The sequence below is a fragment of the Lissotriton vulgaris genome, chromosome 1_1 (genome assembly GCF_964263255.1).
Source record: "Lissotriton vulgaris chromosome 1_1, aLisVul1.2, whole genome shotgun sequence".
In the NCBI taxonomy this organism is placed as follows: Eukaryota; Metazoa; Chordata; class Amphibia; order Caudata; family Salamandridae; genus Lissotriton; species Lissotriton vulgaris.
Genome location: NC_141685.1, coordinates 1779291414 through 1779319382, shown reverse-complemented (window position 1 = coordinate 1779319382; position 27969 = coordinate 1779291414). Strand labels below are relative to the sequence as shown.

At 47.5% G+C, this 27969-nt stretch overlaps 1 protein-coding gene across 2 annotated transcripts in view; it reads left to right on the top strand.

Annotated features, from left to right (window-relative positions):
* The window catches only part of MON2 (MON2 regulator of endosome-to-Golgi trafficking), a 966303-nt gene that overhangs the window by 773253 nt on the left and 165081 nt on the right, over positions 1-27969 (top strand). Inside the window, exon 28 of one of the 2 annotated variants that reach the window (XM_086919097.1) lies at positions 27829-27846. The exons of the other annotated variant lie outside the window; for it this stretch is intronic. Coding sequence (XP_086775223.1) covers positions 27829-27846 — 18 coding nt within the window. The remainder of the gene's footprint in view (positions 1-27828; positions 27847-27969) is intronic. 2 annotated transcript variants of the gene reach the window in all.

The window sequence follows — 27969 nt, the reverse complement described above, 5'->3', positions numbered from 1 at the left end:
TCCCCGTGATAGGCTATGGCGCAAAATAGCCTTACAATAGTGAAAAATTAAAATAGCTATAATTCACTACCAGAGCATGTCGCATGCACTAGTACATGCTCTACCTTTCACATACACTGCACCCTGCCCAAGGGAGTACCTTGGGCCTTCCATAGGGGTGACCAATGTGTACAGAAAGGGAAGGGTTAGGCCTGGCCAGTGGGGACACTGACCAGGAGGACATGGCAGTTCACAGACTGCACACAGGCACTGCAGTGGCAGGCCTGAGACACCATTTTAGGGCTACTCATGTGGGTGGCACAATCAGGGCTGCAGGCCCACTAGTGGTACAAAAGGGGATGGTGATGGACGGAGCATCTGAATCAATCAAACACTCACAATCTATCAAGGCTGATGAAGGCTGATAGCCAGAAACCGGTCCTTGGATGCTTGATTCTGGTCTGGCAAAGACATGGCTTGGTAGTTCGGACTGGACTGTTCCCATGAGGCACAGGGTCAGAGCTGATTTGCATATAGCCAGTGTCTAAACCAGGGTGGTGTGGAGTGCAAAAAAACGATGGATTTAGGCCCAGATCCTTGTACTGGGGTGAATGTATGACATTGTTCTACAGTCTGTCCATCAACTGTGTTTTTTGCAATTTTCACCCCGAGTGTGCTGGGTATACTCAGACGTGAGTCCCAGGCTCTCCACACTACTGGAGTCAAGTTATCCAGGCTGATGAAGGCTGATAGCCAGAAACCGGTCCTTGGATGCTTGATTCCGGTCTGGGAAAGACATGGCTTGGTAGTTCGGACTGGACTTTTCCTATGAGGCACAGGGTCAGAGCTGATTTGCATATAGCCAGTGTCTAACCCAGGTGGTGTGGAGTGCAAAAAAACGATGGATTTAGACCCAGATCCTTGTACTGGGGTGAATGTATGACATTGTTCTACATTCTGTCCATCAACTGTGTTTTTTGCAGGCCCACTAGTAGCATTTGTTATCACCAGCCCTGGCACCTACAGTGCACTTTACTAGGGACTTCTTGGTGACGCAAATATGGCAATCATGGATAACCAATAACAATTTACACAGGGAGCACTTGCACTTTGACATTGAACAGCAGTGGTAAAGTGCCCAAAGCATCTAAACCAGCAAAAACGAAATCCATGGGGGGGCGTGGCTAGCGGGTAAACATGGCGGCAGCATAGCCGTGAGGCTCCGTGAGTGAGGCGGCTTCCCCACGGAAATCCATATACTTATCCGCTTATTTAAAACCTCTAACCGGAGGAACCTGGGTCCAGGACCGAGCGGAAGCCACCCGACGAAACCCGGGGTAAAATCGGATGCCGAGAAACAACGCTGTGAACTCCGTCAATTTGGGGCCTACATCGAGACTGAATCACCGAACCCCAGCACCTGCAGAGGCCGAGCTGAAGTACAGGTGAAGCGGCAAGAGACTACCGTAAGTACGCGCGGCCTGAACACTCCGGAACACCTCGGCAGAGATAGAACCGGAGTTCTGCCCTGCTCCCCCCGAGCGCCTTCCAACTCCTAACGGCGCCACAACGGGGCGGGCAGATGGGCGATAATAGCGTGGGAGTGCCGATGGCGCGGCGGCTTGAAACGAAGAATGACTCGTGCCCCCTGACACTGCATAACGGGAACGGGGAGGTGAAAGCACAACACCCGAACCGGGAAAGATCAGACACCACACGTTGCCGATTCGGACCCAGGAGGAGGGGGACAAACAGAAGGTAATCATCACCGCCTCCCCCACTCTCGGGCAGCAACTAGGAACAATCGTAGCGCACCGCTGCAGGAGCGCAGCGCGGCACCCTTAGGAAGCGAGAGTTTGCCCTCCCCCACGCCAAGTGCGGAAAAGACTCGGAAGGAGGCAGCAGTAGTAGGGGAGCGGGGCAGAAGGGCTCGATCGGACAAAACGGAGCTCAGGGGACAGAGACATACAGAAAGCCGGCAATCCCACACAGTGTCCGGAATGGGTCAGACCTAGAAAAGACACACGGGCAATGGGCTGCGTTGACAATATTGCATAGAGACGTGGCCCCAGCCAGCACCAGAGTAGCTTGAAACTGCAGCCAGGCAAAGAAAAAGTGGGGGCAGACGGGACCTGCTGCTCCAGACACCGACGACAATCTACTCCCCCGCTGGTAGACAAGAACCCCCGGCGTGGAAGGGACGGGGAGGAAACACCACTGCGGCACGGCCTGGACTCAAACTAGTGAAGGCACCCACCAGACAGAAGATCGCAGATACAACGACCGGCAGGTACATCTGGAAGAACCATGGCAGGCAAAGGCCAAAGAGGCAACGCATCGCAGTCTAAGTTAGAAAAATTTGCCTTTGATAAGCAGGCCCATTCCCAATCAGAGCCTCGAACATCCACAGGGAAGACGCCGAAGGGCGATGGAGCCAAGAAAGCAACGCTTGAGGACGTAATGAAGGCATTGGCACAGGTACAGGCGACAGTGGGGTCCACAGCCACAGAAGTCTCCCTGCTGCAGGCGGACTTTCAAAAGATGGGCGAAAGAGTGAAACAGGTTGAAGTGGTCGCAAAATCCCTATTGGAGGACGTATCAGATCTACAAATAGCGATGGAGCGTGTAACAGCGGAGAATAAGGCACTAAAAGAGAAGCTGGATGATCAGGAAGGGCGCTCCAGACGAAACAACGTAAGAATCATTGGGGTTCCGGAATCGGAAGGCACCAGAGCCATGGACTTGTATGTGGAGGAACTGATCAAGACGCAGCTCAAACCGAAGGGGCTATCACAATTCTTCTCCGTAGAACGAGCGCACAGAGTCCCGGGGGGTAAACCAAAGCCTGGAGCCCCCCCAAGACCAATACTGGCAAGACTATTTAACGTTCGTGACCGCGATGCGATCCTGCAAGCGGCAAGAGTAGCCACGCCAATACAGATTCAAAACTCCACGCTCGCATTCTTCCCAGACTACACTGCCGAAGTGTTGCGCCGGAGGAGGACCTTCCTCGAAATCAAGAAGGAGTTGAGAGCCAAGGAATTGCCCTACTCGATGCTGTTTCCAGCGCGACTGAGAGTTGTAGCAGACAGCAAGTTTTGGTTCTTCGACACACCAGAATCTGCCCGGGACTGGCTGGAAGGTTGGAGACAAGTAGGAATGCCCTGCCGTTCCCAGAGGACTAATCAGAATCAACGAGGAGACAGTCAACCGAGATCACAGGCTTCGGGAAGGGATGGCTCGACACGGTCACCTACACTGGAACACCTTAACGATGAAAACGGAGTGGAAGAGTGAACTCCCGGCACAGTTCAAAATGAACATTAATGAGACTTTCTCGGAGAGACTAGGCTTGGACACTGACCCGGGTGAAACTGGAGAGGGCAAGGGAAGTACCTGCTCCGTGGAACACTTCACCCCAGCAAGCAAGTAATTTTTCATGGGATGGGTAAAGCACTCTGCTGAGTTGGGGGGGCGGGCAGTTTCAGGTCCGTTAAGCAGGGAAGCAGGGAGGAGGGTGGCATGGGGGGCTTGTTTAGTAGTTATGTGCGACATGCAAGTTTACAATGGACAAACGGTTAATCACACCAGGAAAGGGGGAGCTGTTTGTTTTATAATTTCGGCTCAAACTTGGCACTCTGTTACACCATGTCACACACACTCAATGTAGATCCACAGATAACAAGAGGTGCTAGTCTCCACAATTGAGGCTACAACCAGACTTGATCCTGTGGCCACAGGATGGCTCACCATACCCACACAACAGTCACTGACGACGTGACGCACGCCGGGGCGGTACCCCCCCTTCGGATACTTACATGGAATGTTAGAGGGCTGGGGGACAAAATAAAGAGGGGACTGGTCTTGCAAGCGATTAAACGTCAAGCCCCGCACTGATATTGCTACAGGAAACACATCTCACGAGGACAGCATGCCGTGCTTTAGACAGACGGGGCTACAAAATGGCGGTGCATGCTAAGTTTACGGCAGGGTCCCGAGGGACAGGTATATTAGTGAAAAACTCTTCCCCTTTCATTGTGATACAACACAAGACGGACGATCAGGGCCGCTTCGATGCGGTCCATGGGCAATGGGAGGGTAAGCTCTGGAATGTAGTGTCCGTGTATATTCCTCCAGCGCTCCACTCCATAACGTTGCCAGCACTGGGGGGATTCCTGCTGAATCTCCCAATAGGAAATATAATTATAGGGGGCGACTTCAATGGCATAATGGACCCCACACTAGACACGCTTCCCATCAGGACACGCACATCGGGCTCCGCTGTCCCCCCGGGTTTCGTGGAAGCAATGGGGCTGAGAGATGCATGGCGTCATGTCCATCCCACAGAGAAGCAATACACATATCACTCTCGGGTACATAATAGTCTGTCCCGTATAGACTATTTTTGGCTCCTTGGCGATGGGATAAGTAACATAGACACCATAACCATACTGCTGGGAGGAATTTCAAACCACTCTCCTGTGTTGCTATCCCTTACCACTAAAGAGAAGAAATGAGCGAGAATTTATCCCATGTATCCCAACTATCTTATGATACCCCAGATCAAAAAAGACCTCAAAACAGCAACCAAACACAGAAAACACAACGTCAGTGTCCTCCCCCTCGATTCTGTGGGAGGCATATAAAACGGTCTTGCGGGGAAGAGCGATCTCAGCAGTGGCAGGACATAAACGAGCATACCAGCAAGAGCTCGCAGAGCTTGAGCTGGCACTCCAAGAAGCTAACATGACACATACGACCAGTCCCACAACGGACTCTGCACATGCACTGAACCTACGCCAACAGCAATATCGTGCACACCTCGAATCGAAAGTCAGAGACAACATTGCTAGCACCGCACACAGGGTATACAACATCAGAGACAAGGCAGGGAAAATACTGGCATGGTTAGACAGGAAGCGAATTGGAGGTAGAAACATACAGCATCTATACAACCATGAGAGGCAGCTACAAACACACCCGGAAGATATAGTGCACACTCTGGCGGAACATTTTCAGAAAGTATACACCCCAGAAAGGGAAGTCACAGCACAGGCGGCACTAGAGTCCCTTAACAACGTGGAAATTCCCACACTTCCGCCAGAGGCAATGCAAGAACTTGAGACAGATCTGACGAAAGAGGAAATACAAGGTGCAATCCAAGCGCTCAACTCCGGGAAAGCACTGGGCCCCAACGGGATACCCATTGAATGGTACAAAAGCATGTCAGAGTCCCTTAGTGAACCTCTACTGGCAATGTACTTAGACAGCCTGGAAAGGACAGAACTCCCATTAGATCAACGTACCGCGACAATCGTAGCCATACCAAAACCCGGAAAACCCCCGGTGGAATGCTCCACATATCGCCCCATATCCCTACTTAATGTAGAAGCAAAGATTTTAGCGAAGCTACTGGCTAAAAGACTATTGAACCACTTGCAACTGCTGATACACCCGAACCAATCAGGATTCATGCCTCATCGGAGTACGGCTCTCAATCTTAGACGGGTGCATGGGGCGATGGCCCGAGCCCTCTCCCTGCCGGAAGCGGCGGTGATCCTCTCCCTAGATGCCAAGATGGCGTTTGATCTGGTGGAATGGGAATACCTATTTGCAGTCCTGGCCCGTATGGGCTTTGGCCCCAAGTTTATTTCTTGGATCAGACTACTCTATAACAAACCAGTTGCTCAGGTAATTGCAAATGGTCACATCTCGCACACTTTCCCGCTAGCGCGGGCAACTCGACAGGGCTGCCCCCTGTCCCCCTTGCTTTTTGCCTTAGTACTGGAACCATTGGCAATACTAATTAGAACAACACCTTTGCTGAAAGGGATAGAATTGACGGAAGGCTGGGAAGACCGAGTATCCCTATATGCCGATGACATGCTTATTCACTTAACGAATCCCGAAGGCAGCATCGCAGCGCTTTTAGTAATATGCGACACACATGGGAAGACGTCAGGGTACACACTGAAGTGGGCGAAGTCAGTGATTTATGTACTGAAGGGTCCGGAACCGGTGCTCACGCCAGACTGCCCTCTTGCACTAACATCGGACTCCTTTAAATATCTGTGTATCTATGTCACAGACAACGCCTCTTACTTCTTCGACAAAAACCTAAAGCCCCCCTTGGAACGTCTCCGAACAGATGTCAAGCACTGGGCAACACTGCCATTGACTCTCCTTGGACGCGCTGCGCTATATAAAATGATGGCCCTGCCAAGATTTCTGTACGCCCTGGAGAACACACCATACATGGTCCCGCTGCGTTACTTCAGGCAAATAAGAGCATTAGTGTCCAACTTGCTGTGGAGTAATGGCCCGGCACGCATCGCGCATGATAAATTGGCAAGAAGCTGGTACGAGGGGGGCATCGCCTTACCTGATATACACTATTGGGCAGCACAATTTAAAATTGTGAACCAGTGGATACACACACCAAGGAATGACCCTGCATATAGAGCTGATTGAAAAAATTCCTTATGGGGTAACCCAGTATCCCTCAGAACCTGGGCAATACAATAATCATTTCAACAATGGCTCCGTCGGGTATGGACACAATTGCTTTAAATCATGTATTTATCTTTAACTCAAGTGTGAGCATAACAATTCTACTTATTATGCCACCTCTGTTAGACCATAGCGTGCAAAAACCAAACACTGAAGAGGGTCAATACGACATTTTAATCATTGAGTCATTTTTCATTCATGGTTTTTGTTTTTCTTATCGACTGACACCTTTGAATATGCACTAAAATTTACAAAAAACGGCGCAACAATTCAGTTTAGTGGACAAAGTGACATAGTGTGAAATAAATGTGACACAGTGACATCAGGTGATCTATATACACGTGCGTGAAGGAAGTCTTTAGAAAGGGAAGAAAGGATAGGAAAAGGCCAATTCTCATTTAGCTAACACTCGAGACCAACAAACTAAATTCAAATAGATGTATTATGTTGGACATGGTTGACTGGTCCTTTGTGTAAGTTTGTCGACGTTTCGACCCTGGGACACCTTATTTTTGGGTCTCTAGCGGGTCTTCTTCAGGACGGGGGCAGATAAGGGAGGTTGCGCCAGTTCTTCAAGAGTTAGACATCCTGATGTTCAATTCAATCGGACGGTCTTCTTATGTATTTGATGAATATCTATTTAATAAGGCATTAGTCCTTGTGTAATCCTATTCACTGGCAATTGTTATTAATTTTGATCCCTTTACGTTGGTTTCCAATATCCAATAATTGGCTCTAGTGATGTCTCCGTTCTGTGTTTTCACAGACAGAAGCCGCCTAGCAGAGCAGACGCGCGTCAGGAATCCGTTCTGAAAGGATTAACTCCTTCGTGATGATTTATTAAATCACCAGATGATACATGGATAGCCACTTAGGAGATTACAAGACATCGTGGTCCCTACCAGCTTAACGGAGACATCACTAGAGCCAATTATTGGATATTGGAAACCAACGTAAAGGGATCAAAATTAATAACAATTGCCAGTTGGGTGCAGAGAACAATTTGAGCCGCAGTTTTGAGTTAAGTTCAAGAAAACAGATAATATAAAGATATGAAAACGATAAGACCTACTAACGGGAAAACACGATCTAGAGGATGATGGATGGGTAGTAACCTTAAGAATACACCGCCGGACCCCAGGGTTGCCGGCATTATGCCAGTGTACTACTGAACAGTTTGAATGTGGACCGCATCAGTGGCGGCCGGCCCGAGGGGTTGTAGGCCCTGGTATGTAACAATGTCCTCTGTAAGTACATTCAATAAAGGTCTTTGGAAAGAAAAAAAACAACGAAATCCAGCACAGCATCAAAAATACAGGAGGTAGAGGCAAAAAGATAGGGGGAAGCCACTCAAAGATGCAATGTCTAACAGCTACCCTACGTGTAGCAAGTACTAGTAGCATTGCAATTAGTTTGTGGATGGCATCCGACATTTGTTTGACATGATCCAGGAGGTATGTCAGAGGGTCAGGAGTGATACGTTCCAGTGTGATATCGCTGATGGCTGCGCACCTCACCTCCCATCCCCCACCCCCCCACCCCTTTCCCCCAGAACAATGATACCCTGGGGCACAGCCAGGCCAGGTGGGCAAAGTCCCCACCAGGAGGCGAGCATTGCATGCATTTATCGTTGACTAGTAAGCCCATCTTGTGTAAGGATGTGGGGGTGCGATAGAGTCTGTGCAAATACTTAAAATGAATGAGCCTCAGACAATAGTTGGGGGAGAGGCGCTTGATCTGATTGCAACAGTAGAGCCACTGCTCAGGAGCGAGGTCCCTTTCTAAGTCTACACTTCACGCATTGCGGGTGCGCTCAGTGTCAGTGGAGGAGGCGCCATTCATGAGAGCATATAGTAGTGACCAGCTTCCGCGGGGGGCTGGTACAATGCAGTGTTTGGCGTCATGGTCAAGGCTGCTGTCAACGAGGGATGCGATGGCCTGCGTCGTGGATGTGTAGCTTAGTGGCGATTCCGATGAGGTGGAGGGCTGCAATGTTATGCAGGTCCTTTCAACATTGTAGATCCATGCAGCAGCGTAGATGCATCAGTTCTGCTCGGCGTTGAGCCGCGCAGCAGAAGAGATGCGTTGGTTCCTCTGTATCCAGAGACTGGCAAATCACCTTACGCCCACTTGCAAGGGTCCCGGACTTTAATGGCACCACGTGGCAGGGTGGACTTGCAGATGGCAGAGTACCAGTCCAAGTCCTTGGATCTAGGTTGTTGCTACCTTTTGTCCCTGAGAATCAAATCAGGAGGCCAGCCAGCTAACCCTTGAAGTCACTTTGGGTCCGGGATTCAACTGATGCAGGTTCAGTGCTCCCCCGTGCAAGAGGGCCAGAGACAGCAGGTCAGTACAGCAGGGCAACAGTTCCTTCAGAGCAGCTGCCCAGCAGAGTTAGCAAAACTGGAGGTCTTATGTCAAAAAGCTAGGGGGAAACCAGGCCAAGGATGCCAGGTTGTCTAACACGTGTCCTCCGCAGCTGAAAGGGGAAACAACCATTACAACGCGGATGTTACAACGCAACTACCATTACATCTCAGTGGCATTACAATGCATATGCCTTCCCAATGAATTTCGTTGTAAAGGCATGAATGTTAAAGGCATATGTGTTTTACATGTAAGTATAAAGTAAGTATAGTGTTTAGGGTGGTTTTGGGGTGAAGGGGTATAGGTTGTGTGGTGCCAAGGTTAATTTTAGGTTTCAGGGTGGATTTTGGTTTTGGGGAGCCAAGGGTAATTTTATGTTTTAGGGTGGGTATGGGTTTTGGGGTGCCAGGGGTAATTTTAGCGTTCAGGGTGCGTTTAGGTTTTGGGGTGCCAGGGGTCATTTTTACGTTTCAGGGTGTTTTTGGATTTTTGGCCGCCCAGGGTAATTTTAGGGTTTAGGTTGGGTTTGTGTTTATGGGGTGCTAGGGTAAATTTTGTGGTTCAGGGTTGGTATGGGTTTCGGGGTGTCAGAAATAATTTTAGGGGGTATGGGTATTGGGGTAGTAAGGGTAAAATAAGGGTTATGGGGATATATATATATATATATATATATATCTATATATCTATCAAAGGACTCCATTTTACCGGGGGCCACCAATCCTGCAGGGCGGTCTCAAAACCAGGAATGGAGATCCTGGAAACTTGCGTTTACAGCCACAGGAAAAATGAGACCAACACCGTCTTCTAGAGAAGCTGACTTTATTCGTCTGCATCGTGGGTCAGCAAAAACACTCATACATCCTTACGCGTTTCGGCGTGGAATACGCCTTGATCACAGGTGAGTGTGTTTATAATTTCCAAGTGGTCACGTGCAGTTGGTTTGACACTGCAACTCCCAGAATGCACTGAGGTATTTCTGTAACGTGCGTAGATCAATCGTTCATTTTTCACAGCATCAATGGCTTTAAATGTTATCTACTGGCACGTAATTTGTTTTCCAAAGGTGCATTCCATATTTATACAGCTGAATAATGCTGAAGAACATCCAAACAGCATAGTGCATAGTAGTGTCCCGCAATGCTGGTCTTGGTGCTTTTCATGCGGTGTTACCAAAGAGAGGAATCACCTCTCTCATCTCCCTTTCTGCAACTAATGCCGCCGCATATATCCATCCAATGGGAGCACAGCAGGAGGTGTATATAGGTGGGAGTTCGACCTTCCTGTGTAAATAGGGGCATCTGATGAAGGCGCAGGAGCGCCGAAATGCATTATGCCGGTTTTACCTATTAAAGGCTTCCAAAAGGATTCCCCCTTGTGGCCTCTCACTTCTCAACATTGGAGGGGTGCTGTTTTGTATGTTTGCACGGTGCCAGCGGTGTGCTTGAGGGGCTCCGATCAGCTAAGTGGCCGGAGCATCGCGGGTTCAGCTGATGCTGCTCTTCACTTTTGCCAAGGATTTGCACACTCCGCCTCGAAGGACAGACGAGGGAAGGGGCTTCTGCCAGGAGCAGCTTGTGACTGCACGAGGTGGAGGGAATCATTGCATCTTTCCACATGGCCCACCTGCAGTTTGTTCAAGGGGCTTGAACGTCAGTGGGGACCCAAGGAAGCCCGAGGACATGTTATCTGTTACAGGCCAACCATCGGGACTTTGCACCTACTACTCCTGGCTGCTGGACTATTTTTGTCCTCCTTTCCCCCCAGCACAGCACATCCCGGTACAGTGAACTCTGGGATCTGTAGTTTAAAAGATCCAAACTACAGAGGGCGTGCTGTCAGGTGACCTTGGGGTGGAGCTCCCCAACCAATGGGAGCACAGCAGGAGGTGTATATAGGTGGGAGTTCGACCTTCCTGTGTAAATAGGGGCACCTGATGAAGGCGCAGGAGCGCCGAAATGCATTATGCCGATTTTACCTATTAAAGGCTTCCAAAGGAATTCACCCGTGTGGCCTCTCACTTATCAACATTGGAGGGGTGCTGTTTTGTATGTTTGCACGCTGCCAGCAGTGTGCTTGAGGGGCCCCGTTCAGCTAAGTGGCCGGAGCATCACTGGTTCAGCTGACGCTGCTCTTCACTTTTGCCAAGGATTTGAACACTCCGGCCCGCCTCGAAGGACAGACGAGGGAAGGGGCTTCTGCAAGGAGCAGCTCGTGACTGCACAAGGTGGAGGGAATCATTGCATCTTTCCACATGGCCTGCCTGCAGTTTGTTCAAGGGGCTTGAACGTCAGTGGGGACCCAAGGATGCCCGAGGACATGTTATCTGTCACAGGCCAACCATCTGGACTTTGCACCTACTACTCCTGGCTTTTGGACTATTTTGGTCCTCCTTTCCCCCCAACACAGCACATCCCGGTACAGTGAACTCTGGGATCTGTAGTTTAAAAACAATCAAACTACAGAGGGTGTGCCGTCAGGTGACCGTGGGGTAGAGCTTCCCAACCAATGGGAGCACAGCAGGAGGTGTATATAGGTGGGAGTTCGACCTTCCTGTGTGAATAGGGTCATCTGATAAAGGCGCATGAGCACCGAAACGCATTATACCGGTTTTACCTATTAAAGGCTTCCAAAAGAATTCACCTGTGTGGCCTCTCACTTCTCAACATTGGAGAGGTGCTGTTTTGTATGTTTGCACTCTGTTTCCGGTAGTGAAAGAGTAGCTGTTCAACTCCAGGAACCATCCCACCTACAGACTGGATCCTGCTTTATTGGGATTTCTCTGTGGATATATATATATGTATGTGTATAATATATGTATAGGTATGTATACGTATGTATATGTATATATATGTATATATATATATATATATATATATGTGTATGTGTATGTATGTATATGTATATATATATTTATGTATGTATATATATATGGCACTTTGATAATCCTATGCTTAAAGACTTTGATAGAAAAACAGACATTTGAGGTGAGCAGATCTAGAGTGTCGCTGGTTTTAAGAGTGCTCTAACAGGAGCTGCTTTCCACCTAAACTTGAGAACTACCCAGAGTTCTCTTCTTCTTTTTTGCATAATTTATGTGTCACTCTATGCCTGAAAGGGTTTTGTTTTGACTTATACTGGGTGCTCCCTTGTGTCTGGACAAAGCTATACCTCTCTGAAGAGCTCTAATTAGAGCAAAACACTGTGTCAGGGGTTGCTTTTTCTCATTTCAGGTTGGCTTGAGTTGGTATTTTACCAATTCAAAGCTGTAATATTGAGCCTGGAGTGATAAATGGCTTTTGTCATTTTACAGCTCGGCAAGGACAGCACTGTGCTAGTCCTATGCTTAAAGACTTTGCTGTAGAAATGGCTTTGTCCTTTTCTTTCTCGGCGTGCATGGCACTTTGCTAATCCTATGCTTAAAGACTTTGATAGAAAAACAGACATTTGAGGTGAGCAGATCTAGAGTGTTGCTGGTGTTGAGAGTGCTCAGAGTGCTCTAACAGGAGCTGCTTTCCACCTAAACTTGAGAACTACACAGAGTTCTCTTCTTCTTTTTTGCATATATATCTATATATATCTATTTATATATATAAAAACTAAAGTATGTCTGTTTCTCCTGTATGCATTACTACACCATTCATCCGATCGCCATGAAACTTTGGGAAGCTGTTGAGTACACTTCCGCGAAGATTTCTTGCAAAAAAAAAAAAATTGTTAAAAGTTGTTGAGTACACTCTCGCAAAGGTTTCTGGCAAAAAGGGCCCTCATAATCTTTCCAATACTGAACGTTTACAGTTTCGGGTGCGACTCCCTTTTGCAATGACCATCAACAAAGCATAACCCCCAAACAGAAATCGATTGGTCAATCTACATCAGAAGCACAAAAGAAAAAGGCATTACGAGCTTCAGAAACAGACGAGCAACGAGAAGCAAGATGAGAAGCTGTTCGAATACAAACTGCTCAAGCCCGTAATTCTCAAACGAACAAACAACGAGAATCAAGATTGGAAGCGGATCGAGTACGCACTGCTCAAGCCCGTTCTTCGCAAACGAACAAGCAACGAGAATCAAGATTGGAAACATTGATTACGCACTGCTCAAGCCCGCTCGAATGAAACAGGTGAGCAACTAGAATCAAGATTGGAAAACTATCAATTACGCACTGCTCAAGCCCGCTCGAATGAAACAGGAGAGCAACCAGAATCAAGATTGGAAGCCAATTGAGGACGCACTGCTCAAGCCACACTTAGAAATGTTTTCCATATTAAAAAGAATAAGTTTCAATAACAATGACACAATGTAAATTGAATGTTATCATAACGAGTTTCCTTGAATTTCCTTTCTTCTGAGATCGCAGCAACGCGCGACGGGTAAGCTAGTATATATATATATATATATATCGGCAACCACTTCCAGCACCTCCTTTCGGCGAACATGGAAATCAATGGACCACCAGGCAGCTCAAGATGACAGCTAAGTTTTATTTGTCCTTTTCCTCACTCCTCACATTTTATATATATATATATATCCCCAGCACTCCTTTTGCAAGGAGCAATTTCCCTCGCACTTGCAGTATAAACGACGCTTACTCCAAAATCGCTTTTCTACTGCTTTATTCCCAGCTACCCTTACGCGTTTCGAGGCTGCAAGCCTCTTGATCACGGGGATCAAAACAAACAGCATAAGCGGCAATACCAAATCGGATTGAACTATGATGACATCATTTCCTCTAATCTGCCGTTTGGCATACTGGTAATGGTAGTTTTAAGCTTTAAGCAAGGAGTGCCATTGACAGTGAATGGCTGCAGAGGGCCTTGCGCTTTCCTCCTGATTTGCCATAGACCTGGCAGGTGGAGCATGACCTTCAGAACGCATCTGCTGCCATCCTCATCCTGAGCCAGTAAAAGTTAGTGACAGGCCTCTCAAAGGTCTTTTCCTGCCCAAGATGACCTGCCAGGGAATATCATTAGTGGTACAAAAGGGGGTGGTGATGGACGGAGCATCTGAACCAATCAAACACTCACAAAGGGAATATCATTAGCCAGCTCCATTAGTAAGGCCTCATAGCACTGTGGGAACACCAACACATGGGTTGCACCAGGCTCAGAAACATTAGGCTCACTATGTATGAGACCATTGGTGGTCTAGGGAGCTGGGTACCCCCGCTTTGAAGTCATCAGTAAAGAACCTTGGGGTATGCATCGAACAGAGCCTAAACATGAAGGAGCAGGTGTCTCAAATAGATTGCTCATGCTTCCATGTATTAGGCCTTTTGAGGCATGTGTTTCCATTTCTTCCTTATCACACATGGAAGACCCTTGTCCAGTCTCTTGTTATAAGTCGACTTGACTATTGTAATGCATTACTGATCTCCGCTAATGAAGCTGCACTGGATCGTTTGCAAGTAGTGCAGAACACAGCCGCGCTTCTGGTATTGAACGGCCCTTATAGATCTCCGTCGAATCTGCTGCTGCAGAAACTGCACTGGCTCCAGGTGCATAAGCGAATATTATTTAAGATCTGCTGCATTACCCATAAGGCAGTATATGGCAACGGGCCAACATACTTGACGGAGAAGCTGAGTCACTACACTCCCCTTAGAGACATGCGATCCAGCTCAAAACCACTTCTTAAAGTCCCGCGCATTTACAAAGCTAGGACCTGGGGAAAGGCTTTTTCCTACCTTGCCCCTCTGAATTGGAACACGCTCCCTTTAGCACTTAGGCAGTGCTCGGATTACCTTCCCAAACTGTGGGAGTCTCAGTAGTGGGTTTCCTGCACCCCTTGCCCTTCTTCCTTATGGCGGGCATCTAGACACTTCTTCATGTTCCAGGTCATCCTGACTACCCTCTCAGGTGGCCATAGACTGGGCATTCATGCACACCCACTCGGGCAACTCTAACATCTCCAAGTGCCACCGAAACTCCACCTTCTTTGACCAGAAGACATTTGACAGTTGTCATGCTGACTTCAGTGTCTCTTAGAGCCTCCACCCTCTGCCCATTGATATTGACCCACTGCCTGTATTTCCAAGTGTTACTAGACGTGACTTTTCTGCACCATCTCTCCATCACCCAGGGACACTATAGTAACCTCTATGCTATACCCAACACTATCTAGGACAATCCCCTCTCCAATTGCTCTACTAACCAAAACCTGTCTGCCCACCAGTGTGGATATGTGCCCACTTAGGACACTTAGCATCCCCCTTGTAATGCCCATCCTGTGGACACTTAGGAGGTGCCTTCCCTGACGACTTACTATCAGGCATCCATTTCTTCTTCTGTTTAGGTGGGAATTGGGAGTCCAGACCCTTAGAGCTAGGTTGGGGACCTTTTAGAGAATCCCTATTTTCCATGCTAATTTTTCCTCTTTCTTCTGGTGTGGACCCTGCCCACCCCTGTGGTGATCACACCGAGCTACCTTCTTATTGTCCCTAGTGCTGAGCCAGCAGTCCGCCTCCTAAGAAAGTTCCCTGGAGTCAGTGAGCTTGCTATCAGTTAGGTGTTTGCACAGATCTTCAGAACAAAGACTGAACATGTGCTCTCTCGCAATCAACTTGTACAGCCCCTGATAATCCTTCACTTCACTGCCCTTCACCAAACCATGCAGGGCCTGCAAACGCAGTCCACACAATTCACCCAGGACTGCTGGTCTAGCTTAACGCTGTCCCTAAACTTCTGCCTGTACTTTTCTGGTCTGAGACTCTACTTTCTGACAAGGGTGTTCGTCAAGCAGCAATATGTCATCCTGTCTTCCTTGTCTAGGGACTGGAGGGCGTCTCTACCCTCGCTAGGGATGTGCTTCCAGAGGCTTGCCCCCCAATTCTCCTCAGGGATCCTATGTATCTTCAAAGCCATCTTGCATGCTACAAACCACTTTTCAATGTCACCCCCTACAGCAAAGTTACGCACCAGCTCTTTGGGAATATGGACCCTTTTGTCTCTAGAGGAAACTGTAGGTACTGTGCCACCAATAATGCTAGACTCTTGTCTGGCATTGAGGTCCAGCTGTTTAAGAGTCTTATCCTGGGACAGTCGCTCTAAGATCAGTTTCTCCTTCATGGCTAATTTCCGTTCCTCCATCCTGATTTTGGCCATCTCCAGTCGGAGCTCCCTTCCTGTCCGCCAGCTCCTCTGTGGGCAGGCCTTGGGAAGACACACTACTCTCTGCTCAGCAGTCAGGGAGAGCAGCAGCCCATTCAGCAGCACATCAGTCCTTCTTCCTGGCAGAGTATCCAAAAGTTCAGACAGAAATGTCCGAGTTCCAGTATTTATACCCAATTCCGCCCTTGAAGTGGGGAGAAGCTTCTAGAGGCATGTCTTTGAAGTGCACAGGTTCCCTGCCTTGCTTACCGTGGCTGCAGAGTAACTACAGGAGGTGGCAATTCTTTGTGTGAAGGCAGGACACAGCCTATTCAAGTGTAAATGGGTCTGTGACCCAGCTTCTCTTGACCAGCCTGCCCATCCTGCCACTCCTAAACACTCTATTCAGACCCTCCAGGATATCGCGATTTCGCGATTTGCCGCGAAATCGGCAATTTTGAAAAAATGCCGCGATTTTTACAAAAGTGCCCGCGAAATCGGCATTTTTCTAGAAATCGCGGCATTTTTACAAAAGCCGCTATATCCTGGGGGGTCTGTGTGTATGTACCATATCAAAAGACACATACAGCCATGTGTGCGTAAGAGTGTGTGTGACAGACCGCGTGCGTGCAGGCGTGTGAGCGTTAATCCTTTTCACACAGCATGCTGAAAGATCTTTGTCAGGGATTCCTTTGCAAAGCTGCCACAAGGGCTCGTGTGAAATCAGACACCTCCAGCGCGTCTTGGAGATTCAGTCAACACGAATTTGCAAACCTACAAGTCACAGCGTGACAGAAATATTAGGAAGGACTGAAGGTGTCAAGCCCAGCGCCAGCCCATTTAACAATTGTGCGGCTATCGCCTGTGGATTGGGTAGTTTACCGTACCTGGCGTGTTTGTGGCTGTCTGCCTGCCTCTCCAGCCAACCTACAAGCCGTCACCACCGCCTGCTGGTTTGCACATTGGTCAAAGCTCGAGCTAAGGGCGCCTGCTCTTATCCCCCCCCCCCCCGTACTGTCTGATGGACAGGTGCTGGCTCTTTGGACAGGCCTTCCTTCCTTTCTTCGTGATGTTCACGAAGGGGGAGAGGTGCTGATCTCCGAGGCACATATAATGCCATAGTGCCTCTCTTTGCAGGTGCCCAATTAAAAGCCTCTCTGGTAAACAATTAATTGTGCGGTGCATTTAATGTTAAAACCAAGCATTGATTGGTAATGAATAACGATCTCATCTTTAAGCTTTTGTTGAGGAGCAGCAATTTCTTTTTGGGATTCACTACTTGTTGTTGAATTTTCTCTAACAGAAAGATTTAAAACTTTCTCGAGTGGTTTTCCACTGTTTCCTTCGTGACAACACTCTGCGATCTGCTGCACCACCAACAAGCAGTGTCCTCTGGAACAGAAAGTACGCGCTGGCGCCAAAATAATAGTGGCCTCTATTCGTAAATAAAACAGCATAACTGTCAAGGCTTCAGATTGCAATGTCTGACATTTTCATACTTTCAGTGTGAATATGAGTTGCATTTCAACGATTATGAATGACACTTTCTCACAAGCAAATCAAGCAATGAAGACGAGGGAAACATAAATATCAGAAATTACATCTATTTAAGCAATGAGAAACTTATGGGCCGATTCCCAAAGGTAATCTTAGACAAAGGTCTAACTTTATGACTTTTAGTATTTACAGAGATCGTTTGCGAGTCGTATCTTTACATCCGCAGGTGGGCCGGATTCTGCACACATGAGCCGTCCTATCCGCACCCTGGCCGTACTCTCCGGCGTCACGTTGTACCATGGTGCATCTTTTGCGCCGCCGCTGCGTCACAAAAGTGACGCAACGGCGGCGTAAAAGCAGCGCAAGGGGCTTGTAAATCTACCCCAAAGTGTCTATATTGTAAAGAAACCAAATATACATAGCTTCATGTTGTTAAATAACTAAAAAAACGAAGATATCTGTGCTTGTTGTAGGAAAAATGGCCACTCAAAATGCCGCAAAATTGCCGCTAAATTTCCATATTTGTGCCGCTAAATTTCCATTTTTGTGCCGCTAAATTTGCTAATCCATGCCGCTATATCCTGGGGGGTCTGTATTGTGTGTTGTTGTCTAGGAGGAATACACAAAGCCTAACTGTCAATTGCACTCCGTCATGTTATCCAGAGACAGCCTGCAGACACCAAACAGTAAAGGCCGTTTTCAATATTATAATTTAAAATCTGATTTCATCATTAGTTAGGATATTTCATTAGAATTTTAAAGATACCAAACATAAGTAAGTTACCTGTTCCTATTTAAGGTAGCTCCAAGGCTATCTTATGGGAGAGGTAGGCCTTGTAGTAGTGAAAGACACGTTTAAGAGTTTTTCACTACCAAACAGGTAGAACTTAATAGGGGAATGTCCTACTTTTTAAATACATTTTGCCCTGTCCCCTGGGTTGTCCAGGGCCAACCCTAGGGATGACTTGTATTAAAGAGGAAGGTTTGGCCTGGTAAAAGCTTTGTTTTTCCAGGTTGATGTGACAGTTTAAATCTGCAAACACAGGCTTCACGGGCTGGCCTGTGACATGTTTAAAATGCTGCTTAAGTGGGTGGCACAATCAGTGCTCAGTCCCGCTAGTACCATTTAATTTACAGGCCTCCTTACTAGGGCCTTACAAGCAAATTAAATATGCCAATTGGGCACAAGCCAATCTTACCATTTTGTAAGGAAAGAGCACAAGCTCTTTAGCACTTGTTCGCAGTGGTGCAGAGTCCTAAGGCCAGCAAAATCGAAGTCAGCAAAGCAGGAAGTCTGTAGGCAAAAAGTTAGGGGGAAAACCACGCAGAGGATGCCAGGTGTAGCAGGTGCCTAGAACGTCTGGTCATGAGCATGTGTCCTCCTATCAGGCTTCCATTTCGGGAAGACCTACTGTTGCAGCAGCAGTACAGGGTCTTGTACCTGGATCTGCTCAATCTGCACCTTCATTCATGGAGGTTAAGCAGCAGCAATTGGCTTCCTTCAATTTTTCTTCTGAGGTTGATGATGAGATCTTGGCATCAAACACAGAAAATGTGATGGGATGAATGCTTTCCATATGCAAATCAGTATTGGTCTTGCTCCAGTAGGCACTGTCCAGCCAAAATGCCAGGTCCTCTTTAAACCAAAAGACTAGCAACCCACAGCAGTTTTTGCCCTCATTGGGGTTTGTCAGCAGGTGTAACACAGTGAACACAGGGCCTTCGGCTGGGTATACACTTACTGTAGGAAAGTAGGATTATTTTTCATGGTTACCTCCACTTTTTGCTGGTGTCAGTACGTTTTTTTACTAGTCTGACTGGGATCCTGCTAATCAAGACCCCAGTCAGTGCTTCCTCCCTAGATTTGTCATGGTAAGTATGTGTGTACCTCCACAATTGGCTACTGCTGTACCCCAGTAAGTCCCTAGTATATGGCTCGAAGTTACCCAGGGCATAGGCACCACAGGGGTCTCTCATGGGCTGCAGCATGTATTGTGCAACCCATGAGAGACCACTCAAACTGTGACTACAGGCCTGCCATTGCAGCCTCTGTAAGCTGGTGCTAGCACCACTTACTACAGATATAAGTTTGCTTATATCTCAGGTCACTACAGTTAAAACCTACAAGTCTATTCAAAGGTAAACCTTTCAATCCTGATGGCAGGGTGTTGGGTTATAAGTGTGACTGTGCCCCTGCATGAGCAGGACACCTCTGCAAACCCCGTAGTTGATTGCGAGATGGCTAGCTATATAGTGACTGTTCCGAACCTGGGCATGTTTGTTATTGGTTACCGATGTTGGAGGTATCATTCTATGCACTGGGGGGCACCTCTGGGAAGCCCCCAGTACTCTGTAACAGCCTTTCAGGGTCTGCAAGCAAGCTAGTGCTGCTGCCGACCACAAACACGATTCTGCCCTCATACTGCTGAACTGAGCTGAGCTTGAGGAGGGGAAGGTAGAACAATAGGTTTCCTATCACAGGGAGGTGTGACCACCTCCCAGATAGGACTTATTGTATTAGGCTGGGGTGGGGAAGCTTGCCAGCACCACCAGACTGCTTTGAAGGGCACTTTTGGTGCCCTCCTTGCTTACTCTGGTTTGAGCCCGTTCAGGGAGCCCATGGCTCCCGCTCTGGCGTGAAAGTGAACAAATTATATGGTAGTATCCTCCACTCTGTCCAGCCCCTCCTCTGGGAGGGACCCCTGAGTCTTCCTAACCCCTTTCTTAGGACCTAAATTGGCTTACCTGTGGGTGGGGCCTCCGATTCTTAGTGGGACAAGACTCAAGCCTGAAACTACGTCACTGTCCTACCGTCTGAACACCTGGACTTCGCTGGAATTTGCCTGGAACCGGGCCTGCATCAAGAAAGACTCCGGCTGCTCCTGGTTTAGCTGTTCTGCAAGTCTTCTTCATTACCTGTGTCTGTGCTTCTTCCAGGGTCTTCAACAGACCTGTATGCATCAAGGACACCCAAAGTAATCTCCCTTGGAGTGAATGAGTCACTCCTCTGCATAGGCGCCCCATAGAAGATGACCGGTCTGCTGCTCCTGATGTCACACAGAATTCGAAAGGCACAGCAACACAGGTGGTGGTTCTGCAACTCCCTCGAGACCTGACCTGTCCTCTCAGTAAGTTTGAGGTCCGTATTCCTTATCGGAACCGCTCGGGCCAAACGCCTGTGCACTGCGTCGACTTGTCGCTGCCAAGGCTTGTTGGCTCTCCAACCCAGAGATCTTCGTGCTACAAGAAGCTCCAGCCTCCAGCATCTCTTCCTGCCAAGATCTTTGTCATCACTGCATCCTCTGCACCCTGGGCCTTCATCTTTGGTGAGCTGCTCGAGGTACTCTTGCGACTCCTGTGCCTTTGGCCTGTGGGTCCCCTTGAGGGTCTTCTCTTGCTTCAGTGGGCTCACCTGCTTGCTTTCGGCCTGCTCTAACTTCCTGCACTTGGTGAGTCCCTTGGACCTTGCTGGTTCCAAAGTTGCTCCTTTATAGTTTACCATGTCTATTGCTGCTGCCAAGGCTTGTTGGTGCTCCCACCAGACACCGACCCTCTGTTACCCGACTTCTGAAGTGGGACTGCTCATGCATGTCTCCTGGTCCTCCCAGCTGCATTACTCCTGCATCTTCTGTCGTCAATGGGCATTGCTCTTCGGTGCCTCCTGATCACCTCGGAGTGGCATAGACTCTCTCTCCCCCTGCTTGCAGGTTCTTCTCTTCAAGAATTTCAAGAATCCACCCTTGGATTCTGCCAGACTCTTTCACAGTCTTCGCCAGCGCATCTTTACTGAAGTCCTCCATTGTGATCCACAGCGGTTTCAGACGTCACTTCGCACCTATGCACCCGGCTTCCCTGTTGTAGGTATCCTGATTCCTGGGGTATCCAAAAGTGGGGGGTGTAGGAAGGTGGATATCTGACTATGGTTACCCCCAAACTTTTTGCCTGGTGTTTAGCTGGTTTTTGACTTAGTTGGCCTGGGATCCTGCTATTCAGGGCCCCAGGCCGATTGCTCTCTCCTTAAAATGGACTCCATGTACCTTAGGTGCATAAAACAATTGGAATTGGTTCACCTTATAGGCCCCTGTAACAGTGTACCATAGGTACCCAGGGCATAGGTGTAGCCAAGGCCTACCAGGGGCTGCAGCATGTATTGTGCCACCCCTGGCCTGGCCTCCATATTTGACACAACTGGCTGATCACTCAGCTGGGGTAAGTTGGTGTAATCACCTCTTGCTTAGATATAGTATCCCTATATCTAACCCTAAACTGGACACATATGTTCCTATCAGCCACTCCTATGGAAGGCCTCATCAGTCCTGGAGGCAGAGTGCTTGGAAATATGTGAGAGGGTGCTCTAGCGTGAGCTGAGCCTGTCTGCAGCTGTCGGGAACCACTCCCTAAGCTGTTCTGGGATATTGCCATACCATATACTCTTAAGTGCATTATAATCCTCGCGGTTATATGCTATCTTTGGTTTGGCTTTATCAAAACATGTCGAGTAAGGTGTCATACAAATTGGAATACCATCCCCTCGACAGTTCTGTCGACGGGGATAGCATTCCACCCTTCTAGAGGGGCACGACATGTGTGTAGCCTTAACCCCGGTTAAAGTTAACCAGAGCCTCAGCATCACAAAATGGATGCTGCCACCACAGACACATGTCTGACCTCCTGCTGCTGGGAGTCCTTCCAGCGAGGAGGGCCTGGACAAAGGGTTTCCTTCCTGGGGAGGTGCGAGCACCACCCCAGACAGGGTTTTGTGTATTGGGTAGGACAGGGCTGAATAGATTGAGACATGCCTGGGGCGCACAAGGTGTCCCTGTGCATAAGCCAGCCCAAACCGGTTCTGGGGCTTTCCAGCCCCAGTCCTGGCGAGGAGCTGGACAAAGGAGAGGGGGTGTAACCACTCCCCTTCCTGGTTCCTCCCAGAGGAGGGACCTAGTAGGTGATCCACCCCTCAGATTGGGAATAAGAGTGGGAGCAGTGCCATTGCACTCAGATCATCCTGAAATCAACTTTAAACAAGAAGAAGACTGGACTTCGACATTCTGCTGCACAGAAGACTGAAGAGAATCTCCCTTGTGGCCTAGGAGGGGCCACCCTGTGAACACAGGCATCACCCAGCACCTCGACATCTGCTTTGCCGCCGCCTCCCGCCAGAGCCCGAGTGCAGAGCCTGACAAGACCCAGCTTCCCAGACTTTTCACAGCCCAATCCACAGTCCCTGCAAAGAAGGGACCCGTGGAGGCACCGAGAGACGTGGGAGCGGACATCTTGAAAGACCCCCGAGACGCTGACTGCGCAGCACCCGAGGCACCCTTGACTCTGTGCTTTGGGGTTTAAGAAGCCCCACAACCGAGCAGCATTTGCACCAAAGATCAGCCCTCCAGCATCTCCACGATCTGCGTGGGGCCCTTTTGCTTTGTGCCACTCGACTCGCCATCCCGGCCGCTTGTCACGTGATCAGCGGCCATCTTGGTGACGAAACCTACAATTTACACTGTGGGTCTGGTTGCTCCAGACCTGCCCTCGCTCCTGTAGAAAGGAGTACCCGCTCTGACCTTGCTGGTCCGAGTAATAAGCCTTTTTCACTTTCCCCGTGGCTTGCATTAGCCAAGGCTTGTTTGCTTCAATCGAGTTGCTGACACCGCCATCAGCTAGAGCCTTCGAGGGACAGCTCGTGATCGACTCCTGGACGTCCTTGACCTCTTCGTGTCTACGTGGCTGCAGAGAGAAGCAACACCTCATCACCTGTTTGCACCCGACTTTGCCTGGTTCCAATCTGGTTCCACGGTGGTCACTGGTCAGTGACTTTGAACATTGTCCCCTCTGCTTTCAGGTCTTCACCACTTCAGATCCACCCTTGGATCCACCGGACACTTCTCCTTCACATCGCCTGCAGCATCTTCAGCTTCAAGCGCCAAGAACCTGCGTGTCAAAACCCGACGCCACTTCGACCCTGTGCACCCACTTCCTGTGGGTGAGGTAACATTGCAACGCCGGTGTCCCTACACTGGTACACACCTCTAGGGTCTGTGTCTTAAGTTTTGTTCCTCTAGGTTCAGCGGAAGTGCCCTTAAACTAACTTTGTGTAACTTTTACGCACCATAGACTTTACATTGGAAAGTGCGTGCACTTTGAACACTGCACCCGAGTCCCGTGGGCCTTTCCCGACTTAGTCACTGCTAGTCTCGAATAGCTCCAGCGATTCCCAAGGCCCTAGGCCTGTTCCCTTTCCTATTGGTATCTCTTATACCACTTTCTTAGTATATGGTTTAGGTGGCCCCTAGGGCTCATCCATATTGTGCAACTTTTGTGTATTTTAAACTGTCTTGTGATTTAACGCTTGTGCTTCTGTGCTCATAAAGAGTCCAGGGGATTTTATAGTTAATAAATCAATATATATTTTCAATATATATCTGTGTGGTGTCCCTTTCATTTGGTATTCAAGGGGGTTGTGTATGGTATAACAGCTGGCTTCACATGCCTTTCAGAGTTTAGCCTAAGACTGCTTTGTCCACGTTACCACTAGGATAACTGGTCTACAAGGTTGAATTACAACCAATCATCATAAGGGTTGCTTGGCATGGTACAAAGTGATCACTAAGAACTAGTGAGCATTATATACCAGGCCAACTTCTCACAGGGGGCCTCATCAACCTTCTGTCTTTCACAGGGTTTCTTAAGGGTCCACAGGAAAGCCCCCTTCTTCTTCAAAACTGCAACCGCAACTTTCCAGTTGGCTTCTATTGATACGCGGCTGTGTTTCTGCTCTGCACACAGCCTCCGTGGGGTTCCTTGTGTCCCTAGCTCTTCTGAGTCTCTTGGTCCAAGTCTCCACTTCGGTCACAGTTCACATTCCACTTTCTTAGTATATGGTTTGGTCTCCCCCTGGAGACCACTATGCTTTGTGCGTACTTATCTCTTGCAGTTGAACTAATATTGTGTACTATTGTTGATATCTCTGGGTAGGAGATATACCAATGTGTTAGTGAGTGTTGTGTAATAGACATATTTTTATAACTACACTGTGTGGTTCTTTTCTGTTTAACCTACACTACATGATTAGATCTGGTAAAACAGGCTGCTTAACACTTCTTCTGGACTAAGCCTGAAGGCTACTTTCCAAAGCTACTATTTAAATAGCTTTCTAAGGTAATCTAAGACCACTAAAATCACCATAATGGTCGACTAGATAAGTGCAAGGTCCTTCACTTAAATAAGTGTGCACCATATACTAAGCCAATCTCCTACACTTGCCCACTTAGGGTGTTATCAAACACTCAAATGGTGACAGGAGAACTTCCAAACGGTTTAGCGCCCTATGCCAAAACCAGCCTCTACAAAAGTCTTGGGGGCTGAACACGTTGCTGAGAGAACCATGCAGCTTATCACTCATAAGAGTGAACATTTTAACAGGATTATCAAGCTTTTTTGCTACCTTACTTGCCACCAAGGGTATAAAAAACTCAGCACTCAGTCTAACTTTGACCTTCCAATCAAAGGACTTATGTAAGTGTGCTCGCTCATATTGTGCAACCTTGTGTATGGTGGCATTATGAATATCTGAGATGATGTAGACAAAAAAGGCAAGCAGGAAAGAAGGTAAAGAAGGAAGTAACAAAGGAGGGCAAGAAAGAAAGCAAGCAAGAATGAAGGCTAGATGTTAATAAAGAAATAATAAAGCCACATACGAAGAAGGTGAATAAGAAAGAAAGAACGAAGGAAGGAAAACTAGAATGAAGGAAAGAAAAAAGGTCAGGAGGAAAGAAAGAATTAAAGAAAAAATATGGACAGATGTAAAGCAGGAAAAAGAGAAGACAAAAGAGAGAGGGAAAGAAAGAAAGGAAAAGAGGGTTGTTAAGATTGTAGCATATATTCAGAGTTCATATGAGCTGATGTGAAATAGCAGCGGTCAGATGAACAAGGTCACTCAAAAAGGAATTTACAACAGCATTGGCAAGAGATGGGTCTGATAAAGCAAGTGCAGGTCCTGTGTGCACATCATAAGCCACTTGCTATCACATCAGGCTCTAAACGTTAAGACAATGCTAATGTAATTATAAAGTCAAAACAAAACAGTGGCACTGAATGGAAGTAGCTTGTGTGTGGCTGTGCTTCTTGTGAAAGAGTAAAAATGCAGTCACTCAAAGTGAAGTTAATCTATGGCTTAAGTTGGATGAAAAATTGACCAGTGTTGTATGCTTTAGTGAGAGGAAGCAAATGTGAATGGCACAACAGACCAATTGATGAAGAGAGGTGATAAAAGGCACTTTATGAATCTATATCATACATATAATTTTAGTAAAGTCAAAATGTTTTGGCTAATGACAGAACTAAAATGGAAATATTACGGAGTAATTGAAGTTAACAAAAAAAGAAACGGGGTGGAGGTTTGTAGAAAGTGGGAAAGAACCCATTGACCAAGCTCCCCTTGTTGCGGGTGGCACAGGGAACCTTGTATGGTGCAGGCATGTTTCATCAGGATGAGCCCCCACAGGCACACTTCGTTAGTGCCACAGATCCTTCATTTCAGCTTGGTGACATGCTGAAAACTGGGAGCTTACGTCATTTGAAGATCTGGGGTCAACGTCTCTTGTCCATGCTGAAAGTCAGTTCCTCCTGTAATGTTAGCTCACTCCTTCTCTCTTCTTTCGGGCAGCTCCTTTCTAAGCATCAGGACTGTGAGACAGTTGCTTCTTCAGATCATACTCCAGGTGGTTTTGCCTCACCTCTGGGAAGCAGGTTGTCCGTCAGACACCATCTTTAGTTGCACAGTAGTCCTCTGGGTACTCTGTAGCACTCCCCCTCCCTGGTAAGAGAGAACTTGGAATTGGAACAAGTAGATCTACTGGGTCCCTCTTTTATACATGTGCAGCAGACCAGAGGTCTGTGTTCTTGATTTGCCCTTTTGAAACCAGTTCTGGTTGGTTCTCCTTTAATGTGTCCTTCTCAGGCTGACTTCCATACTCCGCTTTTGTCTACAGTGATGTGCCTCACAGCAGGATCGTTTCCAAGTTGGACAACTCAAAACAAAATCACGAAGAGGTGCAAGCCTTCTGCACCTGGCTATCAACAGCCGCACAGACAGGGACCAGGAAGAGAGACAAGATGCTCTACATTCTGAACAATAGAGACTGCAGTGTCACCCTATACCAAATGGGTGTGCAAGGACGACTAATCAGCAGCTCTTTGAAGGAAAATGACCTTATAGGATTACCAAGTGAAGCCTGTTTCCTCTTTTCCCACTTCCTTGTCTAGTTCTACTCCTTCCAGTCACAAGAATGTCAACAATACCCTCTGCTGTCTGGGAAAGTAACCTCACCTGTATTTTGTGCACATGAACAGGCCAGGGGTTTCTAAAATGGAACTCACAGGCCTCCTTTACTCTGGTTCACTCATACACTCATGCTGTATGCATCACTTAAACTACACACACACATATATATATACAGACATTCATGAGCTTTGAAGTATTTGATCACAGAAAAACGTTATGGTGGCTACTTTGCTCTACAGGTCAATTTCAAGGACAGTAATCCGCAAGAGAGCGTGCTTGTGTGCTTGGTGCGCCCCTTCATGTCCAGTACAGGTCCAGGCCTACACTCTTATCAAGGGACAGACCTAGTCCTTTGCGGACATGCAAGATTAGCATGAGGCTGGGGCCAAACATCAGGATACCAGATACTCTCAGATGGGAATTCTCGGCGGGAAAATGATGTTACACCATTTAGGAGGCATTTCCATCCTGACAGTGACCTTGGAATAGTCCTTGGCACATAATTTGCAAAAATATATCTGGAAATTAACCACACTAGTTATACCCAAGACATTATGTGCATTCGTTGTTAAGGAGGCACTTATGGAGGGATCAGTCTATGTCGCACCCACCTGTGGAAAAATGTTGTGGTGTTTACAGTGTGCTGCTGGGAGCTATTTCAAGATAGTCAAAAGGTTATCTATAGGAAACATTGGTTTATTGACACAGGATGTTATAATGACACACAAGTCAGCCAGTAACATGTATTTAGCTGGTACTATACGTTAGAGTGTTAGTGAGTGACATGCTTGTTAGATTGCTCTGTCTAAAAAGATATATATTTATATATATATATATATATATATATATATATATATATATATATATATATATATATATATGATATATATATTTTTTTTCTGTTATGAAAACCAAAGGAGGAAAGGGAAACAACCAAATGCTTCCTTTGTGTAAATACTTTAGTAATTTATGTAATCTTAGGCATGTTAAAGTCTGTATGTGTGGCAGTTTTTTCTAAGAACGATGTGTAAAATATTTCCTAAAAGGTAATGTTTGTATACCTCAATTTTTCTCATTTTATGTGCCCTGCAACACATGGGATCACAATAGATTCAACTGTTTGCACCGGTGAGTTACATTTCATTGACATTTGCCCTTAGCTTATAGATCTTCAAATAATTAAATATTTTCTAAATCCACATCCAGCTTGATTCTTTGTATTTCCTACTTTACTTGGAAACATGCTTGTGT